The sequence below is a fragment of the Lycorma delicatula genome, chromosome 13, assembly GCF_047948215.1.
Source record: "Lycorma delicatula isolate Av1 chromosome 13, ASM4794821v1, whole genome shotgun sequence".
Classification (NCBI taxonomy): Eukaryota; Metazoa; Arthropoda; class Insecta; order Hemiptera; family Fulgoridae; genus Lycorma; species Lycorma delicatula.
In genome coordinates, this window is record NC_134467.1 from 47,502,254 (window position 1) to 47,518,298 (window position 16,045).

General features: G+C 33.3%; 1 protein-coding gene across 6 annotated transcripts in view; it reads left to right on the plus strand.

The window, feature by feature from the left end:
* The window catches only part of LOC142333864 (uncharacterized), a 782,720-nt gene that overhangs the window by 720,818 nt on the left and 45,857 nt on the right, over positions 1 to 16,045 (plus strand). For all 6 annotated transcript variants that reach the window (XM_075381431.1, XM_075381432.1, XM_075381433.1 and 3 more), the window contains one exon: positions 12,436 to 12,617. In XM_075381431.1, coding sequence (XP_075237546.1) covers positions 12,436 to 12,617 — 182 coding nt within the window. The remainder of the gene's footprint in view (positions 1 to 12,435; positions 12,618 to 16,045) is intronic.

The following is a 16,045-nucleotide window of genomic DNA, read 5'->3' on the forward strand; positions in this document are numbered from 1 at the left end:
AGTTTGTCCGTCCAAGGTGTTGAGTTCTTGAGCGAGCTTACATATTATATTACCCTTTTTATCAAACGGTTTTCTGGTAGTCTACTGAAATGACCAAAGAATTTCACTGGTTTTTTCTTAATGTCAATTTCGAAGTTTGAATACTTTTCTGTTGTTTTGACCGATTGCAGTCTGCAACCGTCTCGGGTATATTTTGCTCCTAGGATATTCCGAATGATTATCCTTTCAACTTTTTTAATTCATTAAAAAAGGATGTCAAAGTTTCCTGTTAAGTGTCAAAGTTTCACTGGCGTAAAGGACTGCTGGTTTTATAACTGTGTTGTAATGCCGGAGTTTAGTCTGTGTTGACTAAATTTATTTTCTTTATTTCTAATGAATTATACGTAAGCTTACATGTGTATATAAAATATGAAAGCTTTTAGCGTATGAGAAACCCCTCCTGACTGGGATTCGAACCCAAGATCTCTGGATGAAAAACTGTGCGTGACACTACGACTACGCCGCGGAGATCGACGTACTATTATTATTTAATTTATTATCTTTAAATTAAGATTTAATACTTTATATTTCTAATAATGAATAATATTAGACATTAAAAAAAACCTATGTACCTTCTGCGCATGTGAACCGCTCCGTGGGACTGTAAATCGTTCACCATGGAACGAAAGTGAGCTAAAGAAAAGCATGAAAAAAATATTTCAAATTATTACATGAATTTCAAGGATATTAGTAATAAATATTAAAAAAGTTAGAGCCGTAAAACCAAACAAACAAAATATATATTTTTGAGAGGTGGGAAATAAATTGGTTAATCAAAATATTTTTCTGCATTCTAGGTCTCCGGGGTTTATAATTTTGAAAAATTGTAGTCGTTTCTTACTAGCTGTATGTACATGAATTTTCAAATATTTTCTAAAAAAAAAAAAAATTAAATCGAAGAGAGTGTAAAAGAACAAAAAATTTATATTTCAATTTTAAGAAGTGGAAGTGGTCTAATTTTTTTATTATTATTATAAACGAATGAATTAGTGTTACCAGTCTTTGGGTAAGAAATTTAATTTTTAAAGAGTAAAGAAATATGTAATAAAATCAATTTATTTCTTATACAATTTCTGTACGTAGCAGATCGGTTTATGATCACTATCAAACCTTTTATGGGTCCAGTAGTTGTAGTTGTTAATTTCTTTATTTTTTACGTTTTTTTTTTGGAAACGAAGCTTATCTTTCTTCATGCTTGTGAAAAAAAGAAAAAATTTTTATTTCCAATAATTTCCACCAAGTAGTAGCCTTACATAAAAAGGAAGGTGTACCCCAGTCATTCAAGCCGGGGTGTAATACGTTGGTTGTGGTAAGAGCATACACTAAGAAATTTCCGGATAAATAAACTATAGATAATTTACACTTCCTTTATTTATCTTAAAATTTATATTGAATTAATTAATTAATACATTAAATCACAATAATATCATACTTTAGTTAAATACACAATTTTAAATACATGTTAAACATACTGTCTAGCTAGAACAGATATAAAATTAGTAATTTGTGTTTTGGTTAACATTTCAAAGGAAAGTGAAGTTATAAGTTTTTAATTGCTTAATAATTGACCCACCGGGTCGGTCTACTGGTGAACGCGTCTTCCCAAATCAGCTGATTTGGAAGCCGAGAGTTCCAGCGTTCAAGTCCTAGTAAAGCCACTTATTTTTACACGGATTTGAATGCTAGATCGTGGATACCGGTGTTCTTTGGCGGTTGGGTTTTCAATTAACCACACATCTCAGGAACGGTCGAACTGAGAATGTACTACAAAGATTACACTTCATTTACACTTATCATCCTCATTCATCCTCTGAAGTATTATCTAATAAACGGTAGTTACCGGAGGCTAAACAGGAAAAAAAATTGCTTAATAATTGTTTTTTTTGTGTGTTTAACCTCCGGGTCAACCGTTAGGCATTGCTTCAGAGGATGAAATAAATTTGTAGCATGTGTAAAAATGCCATGCCCAACCAGGATATTCGAATCCGGGACCTCCGGATCTCACTCGCTTCGGCCTTTCATGAGTGGTAGAGTCTCGCGGCGAGACGCTACCACTCGCTTATAGTAGAATCTTGGAAAGTTGCATCAAACCAGTCAAATTACTGAAGACAAAAAAAAAATATATATATATATATATAATAAAAAATAAATAGTAAATAAATAAAATTGTTTAACATAAATTTTTACAAAATAAAAAATATCGTTACTTCTTGTGAATCCGTTTTCTGATTTCTGTTCTCATACGAGCTTGGAAGATATACGGAACAGTCGAGCAAATGCTGTGTGTGTATGTGTGTGTGTGTGTGTGTGTGTGTGTGTGTGTGTGTGTGTGTGTGTGTACTCGCGCGCGCGCGTGTGTGTAAATGTTATGTAAATAAACCAAAATCTAGATCCAACGTAAATCTTTTTGAATTAAAAGGAAACTCGTGTACCGCGTTCTTTTTTATCTAGAGGTTGTAAAAATTTATCAGACCTTTTCCTGTGATATTTCATTCTGACAGTTGAAAAGAAATATAATTTATATTTTACGAGTAAAATTTTCTCATTTTTACTATTATATGTAAAAAATAATTCTTACAGTAAATACTACTTATGTTTGTAACTTATTTTTAAACTCTTAAAATAATAATTATATACAATATGTATTTTTAATATAAAATATAAAATATTCTACGTTAAAATACAGAATAAAATTTTAACAGAGTAAAAATATAAATCACTTAACGGGTGACGAACACGTTTATAAATTTAAAAAAATAATAAAGTATTATTTACTTTTTTTATAATTTTGTTTCTTGTCAACTTTTATTAGCTTTTGTAAGGTATTTAGTATACGTATTTATGGGTAGGTAAGAAAAATTTTCAGCTAAAAAGGAATAAAAGTCTTTCGATAATTAATCCGACAACTTACAGCACTGTATTTTTCAATGCTGTAGTTTATTTTACAACTTAAAGTTGTTATTTTGGAACTGTAAGTTCATATTAAATTTAAAAAAAATACAAAAAAACAAAAAAAATATATATTTGATTACATATAAAAAATTATTTTTTTTAAATTCTGTTATTTAATTAATATTAATATTAATAAAAAAGGAAACAAATTATAAAAACCCTCTAAAAAGTAAAAAATAAGAATTAAATCAAATTGAGAATTTTAAACAAAAAAATATAATATATTAACAAATATAAAAATGCACTGTAAAGTAAAAAATAAATTATATAAATATCTAATAAATAACCGATAAATAAAAAATAAATTAAAAGTAATGAAAATATTTAGTTAAATAAAAGCGTGGCGCAGTTTTTATAACTTATTTAAAACAACACAACATTTATTTTTACAACAACTAATCTTCATTTTCACTTTCAATAACGACGCGAGGAGGCGGAGAGGTCTGCTAGAACCTCTCCAGTTGAGACTGACTAGCTACTCGTACAGGTAACAATCTGGGAAAATGCACCCGCTCGCTTTGTTTTACTGTTCTCACATAGTTGAAGTTCATCTTCGAATTCCGCTTGTAATATAAGCCAAATACGATTACGATTATAATAACGATAATAATTAATAATTTTTCAGATTACCGTCAAAATGTAATAACTTTGTGCAAGATTTCTAAATTTAATTTTTATTTTTAATCTTATTAACCCTTAAAGGTCGTCTCGATGCAAATTTGAACCGTCAAAGAATTAAAACTCGAGTTATTTTATTGCAAATAAATAAAGTATATACATATACTAAACAACCTCGTTAAACAAAAAATATATTTTAAAATTTAGCAAACTTCTATAAATACTTATTCGAAAAGATTGTTATAAAAACTGCACCACTCTTTTATTTAACTAATTATTTTCATTACTTTTAATTTTAAAATTTAATAATTATTACATTTATTAATTGGTTATTTATTAGATATTTATATAATTTATTTTTTAATTTTTATAGGGTTTTTCTAATTTGTTTCCTTTTTTTATTAATGTTAATATAAATATTATTAAATAAAAACCTTTTTGAAAAATAATTTTTTATATGTAATCAAATATATTTTGTAATTTTTTTTAAGACTAAAAATAAAAGCTTTTAAAAAGGTAAAAAATATTTATTTTTAGACATCGAAGTTACATAAGTGTACCAAATTTCAGTCATTTTCATACGATAGGTAATGAGAAATGAAAATTTTCAACTAAATGCATGAATTTAGCGTAGGGGTAGCGCGTTGGGGGGGGGGGGTGTCATATCCAAATTCTAACAGGGTAGTATTGTATTGTCATCGAAGTTACATACGTGTACTAAATTTCACTGATTTTCATACGATAGATACTTCCCGATGTGTTGGAATAATGGGATTATGAAATTATTGTTTAAAGTAGGTATTCAGGGGTGACGAACTAATAGCGGGATAAGGCAGTAGTAGATACGTTAGGTCATCTTATTGACTGAAAAAGTTCCAATGAGAACATTAGGTAAAGAAGATCATGGTATTTTTTTTTAGGGGGGAAACAAAAAGAGTGACTATCGAATTTAATGATCCCGGAAACTACTGTAAAAGCGATACATATAACAAAAAGGTTAAACAATCTTAGAAGAGCTGAAAATAAATAAACAACGCGGAATACTATCCCGCACGATAATCGTATTTGCACAACAATTATTTTCTTCCTCTTAAGCGGTGTCTCGTATCACAAAGATTTAATGATGAGACTAATTGAAAAGTACTGTTACTACGTGGTTTACGTCATTGACGGTAGAATCTTTTGAACAGGGAATGAAGAAGCAAATGAACATTATGAAAAATGTATTGAAGTTGAAAGGCAGATAAGTAAACAAGTAGTAAAATGTAGTTTTAAAGCAAGTAATAAAATTTATTTATACTTTTCTGTTTTGTTTTTATTTCCAAACGATCGTTAACTTTAAAAACACATCTCGTGTGTGTGTGTGTGAGAGGGAGAGTGAGAGGGAAAGAGAATATATATATATATATATATATATATATAAATATTTTCTCTCTTGCCGTCTCTCTCTCTCTCTCTCAAACACGCACACACACACACACACACACGCAAAGAGAGAGAGAGAAAGAGTGTAAGAGGGCAAAGAGATAGAATATATATATATATATATATATTCTCTCTCTCTCTCTGTGTTTGAGAGAGAGAGAGAGACGGCAAGAGAGAAAATATTTATATATATATATATTCTCTCACACACACACACACACACACTATATATACAGAGAGAGAGAGAGAGAGAGGAGCATTACGAAGTTCTCCCGAGACTTTTATAACCTTTTTTTTTTTATTTTTTTATTTTTTTTTTTTATTTTTAAAGAGTTGGAGGAACCCCATTTACGGGCGCCTAAGCAGTGTCGGGCTCGCTAACAGGTTCCGCCAATTATAACTAAAGGCGTACGTATACCTGCGCACTGCCGACTAAATCTCCACCCTTGGCTTTCCCCTTCCTGGGATTGCTTATAAAAACATTACATCAGAAGAAGGGGGAATCGCACACACACACACACACACACACAGACACACGGTTATAACAATCCAACAATGTCGCACACCACACAAACAACACTACTGGAAGTAACACATACAGCACGTCAAATACATACACCCCGACAACAACACACAAGAACCTGCAAAAAACAGGATACGCTACTAACATCCACAACACCCACACAGCCGTCAAGACAGAAATCTTAAATAGTCACACCATTTACCAACAGCCACCATCAGACACACGAGCAGAGTGTCCCCGGCCTCATTACACCCAGACAACCCCCACACGTACGGGGGGGCCCCCTAGGCACTCATCCGAGGATCTATCCGCCCCCGCGCCCTCCGGCGCAATTCTCCTCTACGGGACTCCTCATATTTTTGGAGCTTCCTCATCATCGTCCTCACGAATCTTTCCACAGTCTTCCACTATTCATCTCTTGGGGTATCATCAAGGAGAAACACGCGCTCACATCTCAGGATACCGAGCAACTCTCTACGCTCTATGGCGAATCGCTGACACAAAAAGAAAACATCTTGAGGGTCTGTTTCACCTCGCACTTCGGACAATTTTCAGATAGATCGAGCCCGAATCTATACAAATAAGATCTGAATCCCCCATGACCCGCCAGGAATTGCGTTAACTCAAAACTCAGCGTGCCACGGGTCCTCCGGCACCACTCCCTGATGTCCCCAATAAGGCGGTGGGTCGACCTACTCTTTGTGGCTCGATCCCATCGCTCCTGCCATGTTTGTGCGATCTATGTTCATGTAAGTATATGTCCTAAAGCGCTTCGTTCGCGAGTTACGGCTAGTAAAAGATTTCGGTCGAATTTCAGCTACGCCGGTGGATTGAGGTCGTACTGAAATTTTTAGGAAATAATTATTGTTAATTAAGGGTCAGAATTAGTAGTTTATTATGGTTTTTGATCTGAAAAATCGAATAAAGTAGAAACTAGAACTATATCTGGAGTAGTTTTGAGAAATCTGGAGTGAAACTAATAAATTTGGTTAAAGAAACCCTATTTTTTATGTTTGACGTACAATAACTTTGTTAAATAGGTAATAAACACATCGAAATTTTAAACAAAGCTTGGAGAAAATTTAATTCTAAACAAAATATTCTAATAAGTTGAATAAAATAAAGAAAAGTTAGAAAAAATCGTATTTTATTTAGAAACAGTACACTAGACCAAACTATATTCAATAATATAATCGCTTATAAAAAGTTCAGTGAAAATCGATTTTAGATAACAAATTTAGTAAACTGTTTTATAAAATGATTTTATAAATCGATTTCTGTAGGGAGTTTATAAGGTTCATGTAATATTTCACCGGATGACAAAGAGAACCAAACGTAGCATCAATTTATCTTATGTAAACTCATCTAATTAATCTTAGATATTAAACTGGCCGATTGTTAGGCTGAGTTGATAAATGTATACAATAACAAATTATTTAGTCGGAAAATAATGTAAACTACACTTATACAGTGCAGAATTACGAAAATTTTGATGAGGATACTGTATAAATTATGTCGGATATAATTCGGATGAAAGGTCTTTCCGATGAATATTTACAATTGTAACAATTAATTTAGGTCCTAAATAATATTCCAAATTTTATGAAAATCAGAGGTTAGCCCATAATTTTATATAATTACAAATTATTTTTACGTTATTTGATTATTAAAAATTATTTACGGTTGGGAAAATTTTTTTTATTTTTTCGGGAATTGCTGTTATACCGACTATTCGTATATATGTGATTAATCAAAATTTTGGGTGTGAGATTTTTTTTTGTTCAAATTTCAATGTTTCACCCTCTAATCAAAAAATACAAAAACATTCGGTAGGACGTTCGTACAACCCACCGGTTTGGTCTAGTGGCGGCTGATTTCAAAGACGAGAGTTCTAAGTTTCAAATCCTAGTAAAGGCAGTTTTATACGGATTTGAATACTAGATTGGTGTGGATACCGGTGTTCTTTGATGGTTGGGTTCCAATTAACCACGCATTTCAAGAATCGTCGACCTGAGACTGCACATAACTACACTTCATTTATATTCACATATATCATCCTCTGATGTAATACCTTACGGTGGTTCCGGAGGCTAAACAGAAAAAGAAAGAGAGAGGATGTTTGTACGAGTATGTTCACCTACATTTTGATAAATATCTTTGGACTCCCACCCCGTAGGGGAAGATACCCGCCTGATGTTCCGGTCACCACATCACTCCCCCCGTTTCTAGCCCTGTTGGGCTTTAACGGGAGTAGTCTATCGCCCTGTGACTTTTTACATCTGATAGTAATAAGCCTGGTCTCGTTCGGATGCCACCGATGTAAATGCCTCGGTAGACATTTGCATCGGTGATTTATTAACTCAACTTTTGCCTTCGCTGTAAGCCTAGTCCGGACATCTTGAACGTCCTACATCGTATAACTCTGAACTAGCTAACCGAATTCTTGGAAGCACGAATCCCGTGCCTAGTTCTACTTATTATGAGCCAATTTCGTGAATGTCTCGTAAATCGAGGCAAATTAAACATAACATACCGCTAAAGATGTTGATCGCAACAACGAAATTTGGTCCTAGTTTCTCTTACCGAACTCGACTTTAGTTCAAACTCCAGACTTAGGTTAAATTAATGTATGGACTCCGGTCTGGTCCACTAGAGAGAGGCAGACAGACTTCCGACTTCCACTCGGCTCCATCGCAGAGATCCGCGTGACATTCACCTCATAAACCATCATCGAGATGCCGCTACACCTCACGGATGCATGGTATCGCATGCCCATCGGCAGTGCAGTCGCCGTTCCGCCAATAGCTTTTGCACTTATCTAACTAACTCTTGTCTAACTAACCGTGGCTCACTGCCAAAGCGCCTACCTTCGGCCAATCAAACTGTTGAGGCGGACCCTAGCCACCCAGGTTCCTACTCTACTAGATCCCCTCAGCCGTCCTGCGCAGGGCGAGGAATCGAAGGAAGCCAGCAACAATTGTCCAGTCTCTGCGAGTCCTCCAGTTGATTCGCAGATCAAAGAAGGAGTTTATTCTCTCAAGTTCCCTAACAACTTTGGTACGCTCAGCTTCGTACCCGGGACAGAAGTACAGGACACGGTCCACCGTGTCATCGACCCTACAATCCGGACAAAAGCCGGAGTCAACCGACCTAAACCTAGCCAAACTATCCCTAAAAGCACCATGTCCCAAAATAAATTGAGTAATATGCCCTTTGGGGGAAACCCAGCTAATTGCTCGCAACTCCCTAACATTTGGAAAAAAACCATGCGTGTATCGACCAGTAGAGGAATCGTTCCACCTAGCTTGCCAAGAGTCAAAACCTTGGTTTTGACTCTTGGATGAATTTCTTGCATACGCCCTGACGTTAGTTTTCTTCTTGGAAACATACCGCTGGCCACGTTCCGCAGCCAAAATGGTTTTTGGCGGCGATCACAGTGTCTGCCTCTAGCGAAACAGTTTTGTAGACACCGACAATAGTTAACAATAGAAGACGCTGGGCTCGCAAAAGAATATCTCTATAACATTGGAAAATATCTTTGGACTACACTTTGTTCTTAGCCAAGAGGCCGAGAAGCGATAATATCTTTGGACTGCCTGAAGATTAAAATTTGAAATTTGGTTCAAATATTTTTATATAAGGGCATTGAAGTGATTAAATGTTGGATTAATTGACGTAAGCCAATGAAGTATTTATCCCCATTCGAAATTTTAACTTTTCGTGGGGGCATCAAAGAAACTTGAAAATCCTTACAGGGGTAGTTATTTACGTTAGAAAATTTTAAGTCAGTTTGAACTTAGAGCTGGAAGTCCCTATTTTAGAGTTTTTGTAATATATTTTCAAAACGGATAACTAAAAACTCGTGAAAATGTGAAAAAATATTCGGCTACATAAGTTCTAACTTCTATTCAATTTTGGTCTCATTACGATGAGAGTAAACAGTTACTTTACTAAAAAAATTATAGTGTATCATATTAAAAGGATTTTAAATTTAAATAATTTTTTTGCGTGATACTGAATCAACCGGCTTACTAATTTCTAAATTTTGAAGAAAAAACCCTCTCTAACTTTGTAACCCAAAGAATTTGATGTGTTCAGAATTTAGGAATCAATCATCTTTTTTTTAGATTAGGGGCTGAACTACTATCGTCATTAGCCCTGATAGAAATTTGTAGCGAATGAAAAATTGGTATGCCTAACAGGGATTCGAATCCGGGACCTCCGGATTAAAGGCCAAGGCGCTACCACTCCGCCGTGGAGATCGGTGAATCTTGAAATAAAATCAGTCGGTCCAATATTTTTTTAATTTTAAATTTCCCCTTTTTTGAGCCCTTTAGGAATATTTTTTAAATTTTAAACGGGGTAAAACTATAACGGGATCAAGATAGAACCACCTTGCATGTTTAATCAGATTCATTCGATTAAACTTGATGCTTTAACAAACAAACATACAGATTATTATTCTTTTATAGATAAGTAAAAATAGAGATAGAGCGAGCGAGGAGAAAGAAGGAGGTGTACAAGAGAAGATAAACACTTTTTTTTCTATATTAAAAACAGCGTATCTCAGCAATCCTTTACAGATTATTGTGCGCTACCCACAGTTTATTGTGGATCGGTGTATGTATATTGATATTTTTCATGTGTGAGTGTATATGTGTGTATGTGTTTTTGTATATCACTATGAGATAAGATCAAGAATTAGTTGACCTAATTCAGACCACAAAGAAATGCTTTTTAATACAAAATCAGATTAAATTTATCTTCCCTTTTCTTCGTTATTAGTTTCTATAAAATATAGTATACAAAAAAAATACCTTTATTTCCCGTATATTACGTAACTTCTACTAAATTTAATTTTGCAATTAAATTTTCGATTGCAATAAACTTTAATACCAAGAGTATTAAAGTACGAGCACGCACGCGCACACACACACACACATCCTGAGTAAAAAGATGTACCTACTACCTTATCGGAGTACTTATGTACTTATTCTTATTATAGTCGTATTATTTATTTTGATTTTTTTTAAAAATATATTTCTACTTACGTACGAGTATTCGGTACATTTCGTAATTAAATGATGATGTTTTATTTTATGTTTGGTAAAATTACTTTGTTAAATGAGTTTTAATCAAAAGATGAAAACATTCTTCATAAGGTTGTATCACCTTTTGAACATTAATAATAATAATAATAATCATCATCCAGAAGATCCGGGTTGGAATCCCGGTTAGACTTGAGATTTTTTTCATACCCTATAAATTCATTTATTATGAAATAATTGTAATTGAGCGTAAGTCTACTGCCTTGAGAATAAGTAAGTCAATTTTTACTTCCTTGTTCGAAATAAAAGAAGTATTATGATCGAGAAAAATTTAGGTTTTCAAATTTCAACGGAATTATCCATTTTGATCATCCCTGAATCCATTTTACTAGTTTCGGCGTGACGTATGTATGTACGTATCTCGTATAATTCAAAAACGATTAGCCATAAGATGTAACATTTTGGATTAGGACTGTTGTAACATCCAGTTGTGTACCTCCCCTTTTGATTGAAATCGACTGGACCAAAAGTGTACAAAAAAAGCCCAAAATATTTTGATTTTTATTAACTGCAGCAATAAGCCCTCATTGAGAGCTTTTCAACGATATATCATATGTGGTACTTATTTTCATTGGTTCTAGAGTTATAGCTAAATAAAATTTTAATTAATGAAATATTTGGAACTTGCAAGGGGAAGGCGCATTAGTTCAAATTCGATTTCATTTCCTTTTTTTTTTTAATTTAGATATCGATTTATTAATAATTATTAACTTCTGATTGTAAAAGAAGTTTTACAATAAATAATAACTCGATAATAATAATTAAAAAAATATATATATCAGAAGTTATTAATGAAATAAAATTTTATGTACTTGCAACTTAAAAAATGTGTATCTGTAATTTAAGAAGCGTACAAGGAAGTTATGTGGTGTTTGTATATCAAATTTTATATACATATCCTACCACTAATTGCCAATTTATGCGGTTGCTTGTCTACCTTGTATACGGAAGAATGAAGTTCGAAGTGTGGTCAAATTTAGAATTTTTCCAAACGTTAAAATATTCATGTAATTGGGTATGCATATCTATAAAGAGAGAGAGTAAAATTATATTTTACTATTTGATGACGTAAGTACTTTTTCTGTTAACAATTCTGCTCTAGTTAATAATACAATAATATTTAAAAAAAATAATTAAATCATAAACTAATGGATACACTTACTGACAAATAATAATAGTAATATTTGTAACAAATTATTCACTTTTTTTAAATAGTAAACTGATATTTCGTGATTACTCAACATCTAATTAATTTTAAAAAATGATTTTAATCATGTTTTTGACGCCGGTGTCATCTACAGATTATTAAATAAAAATTAAAATACCATTATAAATGATTTACTTCGTATCCAACCATTTACATGTTTTATAATTATATGACTAAAAATAATTTTTTTTTAATTTTTAACTTTTAAAAAGTAATTAATTTTTTTTAAAGTTATTTAAATATTATTTTTATATTTATAACTATAATACAACTGTCGTATATTTACATTTTTGTCAAAAATTTTGTGTTTATTCAATTTCTATATAACATAATTAAAACAACGTTTTCGAAGCTAGCGTCATCATCAGATTACAATCTAGAAAAAATACTAACTACTAAGTTTTTTACTTTATTATATTATAATAATTATAAAATTAACTAATTAAAAAATAAATGAATTTATTTTTTTTTATTCGCTAAAATAGCGAATTATGCTTTTACTTTCAGATCATAAAAACTATCTTAGATGATGATTTTTCTTATTTTTTAAAATTTTATTTCAGGTGTTGTTGTAAGGACGGAAGAAGCGCTTATAGTAATATTCGTCCTAGTACTATGGATAGCAGCCATTGCTTTATTCTTCAATAGGTGGGGGAAAATAAGAATGTTAGAACCTTACCAGCCAAAATTTCATCAAGAACATCGAACAAGTTGTGCTATGGTTGATTCAATCGGACATTCTCAGGTAAAAATCATTTTATTTTATTTAAAATTATAAAATATAACGATTATATGATTATTCAGAATTGCTCGGTCGATTTTATTTCAGAGGTGGATTAGTTGCTGTATCGACATTGGTTATTGTCATAGCAACATCCCCCACCATCAATCATTTGTATATATTAATATCTGATCATCAAACATTGAAGAAATTACTCCGAACAAAGGAAATTTTCTTTCTACGGTAGATTGCTTGAATTTTGGTGTTTCAGGTTATGTCGGTAGTTCATATACGAAGTGTGTGAGAAAAGTAATGAGACTCAGATTTTACTTACAAAAGTTTTTATTTTTTTCAAACAACAATATTATCCCCTTCAAAGTAGTTCCCTTAGGCAGCTCTACACCGGCGGAGTCGTTGTTCCCTCTCCTGGTAGCAGCGCTGGAAGGCTTCAACTGGTACGGCTTTTAGGTGGTCGGTCAGTCTTTTGAATGTTCTCCAGAGTTCCAAATGATCCCCTTTAAAGACACGTTTCAATTTCGGGAAAAGGAAAGTCACAATGACTCAAATCAAGTGAATAGGGGGTTGAGGAACCGTAGGAATGCGTTTTGAGGTCAAATATTCCCTGATAGAAATGGCCATGTGACACAGGGCATTGTCATTATGAAGCATCCACTTGTCTGTAATGTTTGGTCACACGCAAATCACTCTTTTCCTGAGTCTTTCAAGGACACCTTTGTGAAACACTTGGTCGATAGTTTGTCCTGGAGGAACAAATTCTTTACGCACGATACCTGTACTGTCAAAAAAGCAGATCGGTATGGATTTGATCTTTGATTTGCTCATTCGACATTTTTTCGGTCGAGAAGATGACGGAGTGTGCTACTCTTCGCTTTGCCGCTTTGTTTCAGGATCGTACTCAGATATCCAGGATTCGTCCTGTGCTCACACGATTGAGGAATTCTTGGTCGTTGTCAATCCTCTCAAGACACATTTCTTGGATTGTCCTTCTGTTTTGTTGTGAGGTTTTTCGGCACCAATTTCGCATGTCCAAATCGTCTGTCAAAATTTGATGTACGGTGAAAGCGTTTAAATTTAACTGTTGACTCATCATCCTTATTGTTAAATGACGGACTGATCTTACAAGAACTCTGACACGGTCAACGTTTTCGTCAGATTTTGAAGTCGAAGGTCTCCCTCAGCGAGGTTGATCTTCAACGTGTTCTCGGCCATCCAAAAATAATTTGTGCCGGCGGAAAACTTGTGCTCTTGATAAGCAATGTTACCCGTAGGACTATTTCAACTTTTCAAATGTCACGATCGTGGATTCCCCAAGTTTAACACAAAACTTGATTACACAACGTCGCACTAACTTCCGATGCTCCATTTTCGTAACGCACAACAAAAATACAACTTCACTGATGGCTCTGTTAAAAACAATGTGTTGGCTGAACGGAGTTGAAACTCGTACTGAGCATGTGGGAGGGATGAACAAACCGGTCTAGCACAGACCGATAGACACAGCATTGCCAGATCGCTCGCAGTGCTTCCAATCTCACTACTTTTCTCACACGACTGGTACAAACAGAATTAGTGGTTTTTGTACTTTTATAATTCATTGTCGATTAGTTTTTAGTGACCTTGTGAGTTTCTTTTATACGTTTATTATTTGTTTCTAGTTAACACAATGGATATAACCCGAAGAAAACGGTCAAAGATTGTTGCTCTACCACGACACACATAAATGACTCGAAGACAGATTGTCAATGAGTGTAGTGTCGGGTTAGGTACTGTAAATGAAATCGTGAAAAGGTTTAGGGAAATAGGTTTCGTCTTTCTAGAGAGAAAAGGAAAATGCGGACGGAAAAAGAAAACCACGCCGATACAGGATCGATTACTAATAAAAAAAAGCAAAATTAATCCACGATTGTTAGCTGTTGACCTTAATAGGGATTTGAGAGAGACTGAGACTAATGTTTGTGATATGACAGTTCGTAGAAGATGGTTGACAGCGGGAAGGACTGCTCGGAAACCTAAAAACAAGCAGTTACTGACACAGGTTATGAAGACAAAAAAAACTTCAACGGGCAAAGGAACATAAAAAATGGACTATTGCGATGTGGAAAAAAGTTATTTTTTCAGACGAGACTCGTTTTTTTTATCCAAAGAAAGAGAGCGGCCTAGGAAGTCAACAGATGAGAAGACTACTACGCCAACACAACTACAACAATCGTAAACATGCAGCCAAAAAGATAATTTGGAGATGTTTTCACATGAAGGGTCAGTAACAGTTATGTCTGTAGATGGGATCAGACCGATATATTAACATATGCGAAAGAAAAATAGTCCTACTGATGTACAAGAACTCATTTTCCAACAGGACCTTGCACCATGTCATACGTCAAAGAAAGCAAAAGAGTTCTTTAAAAAACAAAACCTTCAAGTACTCTCGTGAACAGGGAACTCCACCGATATGAATCCCATTAAAAATTTACGGGCCATACTATAAAGAAGGCTTGGGGAAATTGAATTGTACCAAAAAAACTAACCGTATTGGTTCAGCGATACAGGTTTGGTTTCGAGATGAAGAAATCAAAAATCATTGTTCAACCTTACTGGAATTAATGACAAAGAAGATTAATGAGATAATCAAAAACAAAGGACACTTAAACAATTAAATTTGAGTAAGTTTAACCATTAAACATTTTTTCTTTGAAAAATAAGTTTTCTGTTAAAAATACTGTGTTTAGATTAATTTGTTCGCCGACGTGTAACGGTTTCTCTTTCGTAAACTTGTTAGTTGTCAATCTCTAGGAAATCTGTCTAACAGTAATATGTGTTGATGTGTAATACAGCGACATTTTCTTAAAATTAAGTACAACTGAGTTAGAATCCTTCCCCACTCGAACACATTTTCTTTCTCTTACTCGCTCATTCCATTTCCCTCACCATCCCTAAATTCAATGTTGAATAATGATTGCATAAAAATGTGATTTTTTTATGTTATCTGAACGTGTTATTTAATTTTTTAATAAATATAGCAGTAAGATATAAAATCGTAAAATAACAATTTATAAAGGAGTATATTCGGAAAATGTTATCTCTATTTATTTATTTTTTTCATAATAATTAAGAAATAATAACAGTTGATTGAAAAATTGTTTTAAAAAAAGCTTAATGTTTGCGAGAAGTACCGTAGCTTTACTCTTACTTGTAAACTGGAATATAAGGTTATAAACAAGCCCTTTCCCACCGTCGGCTTATTTATCCTTCAGTAATAAATTACAGTACCGTCTCCAATCTCCGTGGCAATAAAGTATATCGTAAAATGCCTTGAAAGTGGAATAACGGTTTTTCTGAAGTTAATTTCTTCTTGAAAATAATTTAACGATGTAATTTTACGGGTTAACGTGCCATCTCGTAGTTATCGTTGTTTTAATTGTTAATTCAAAATT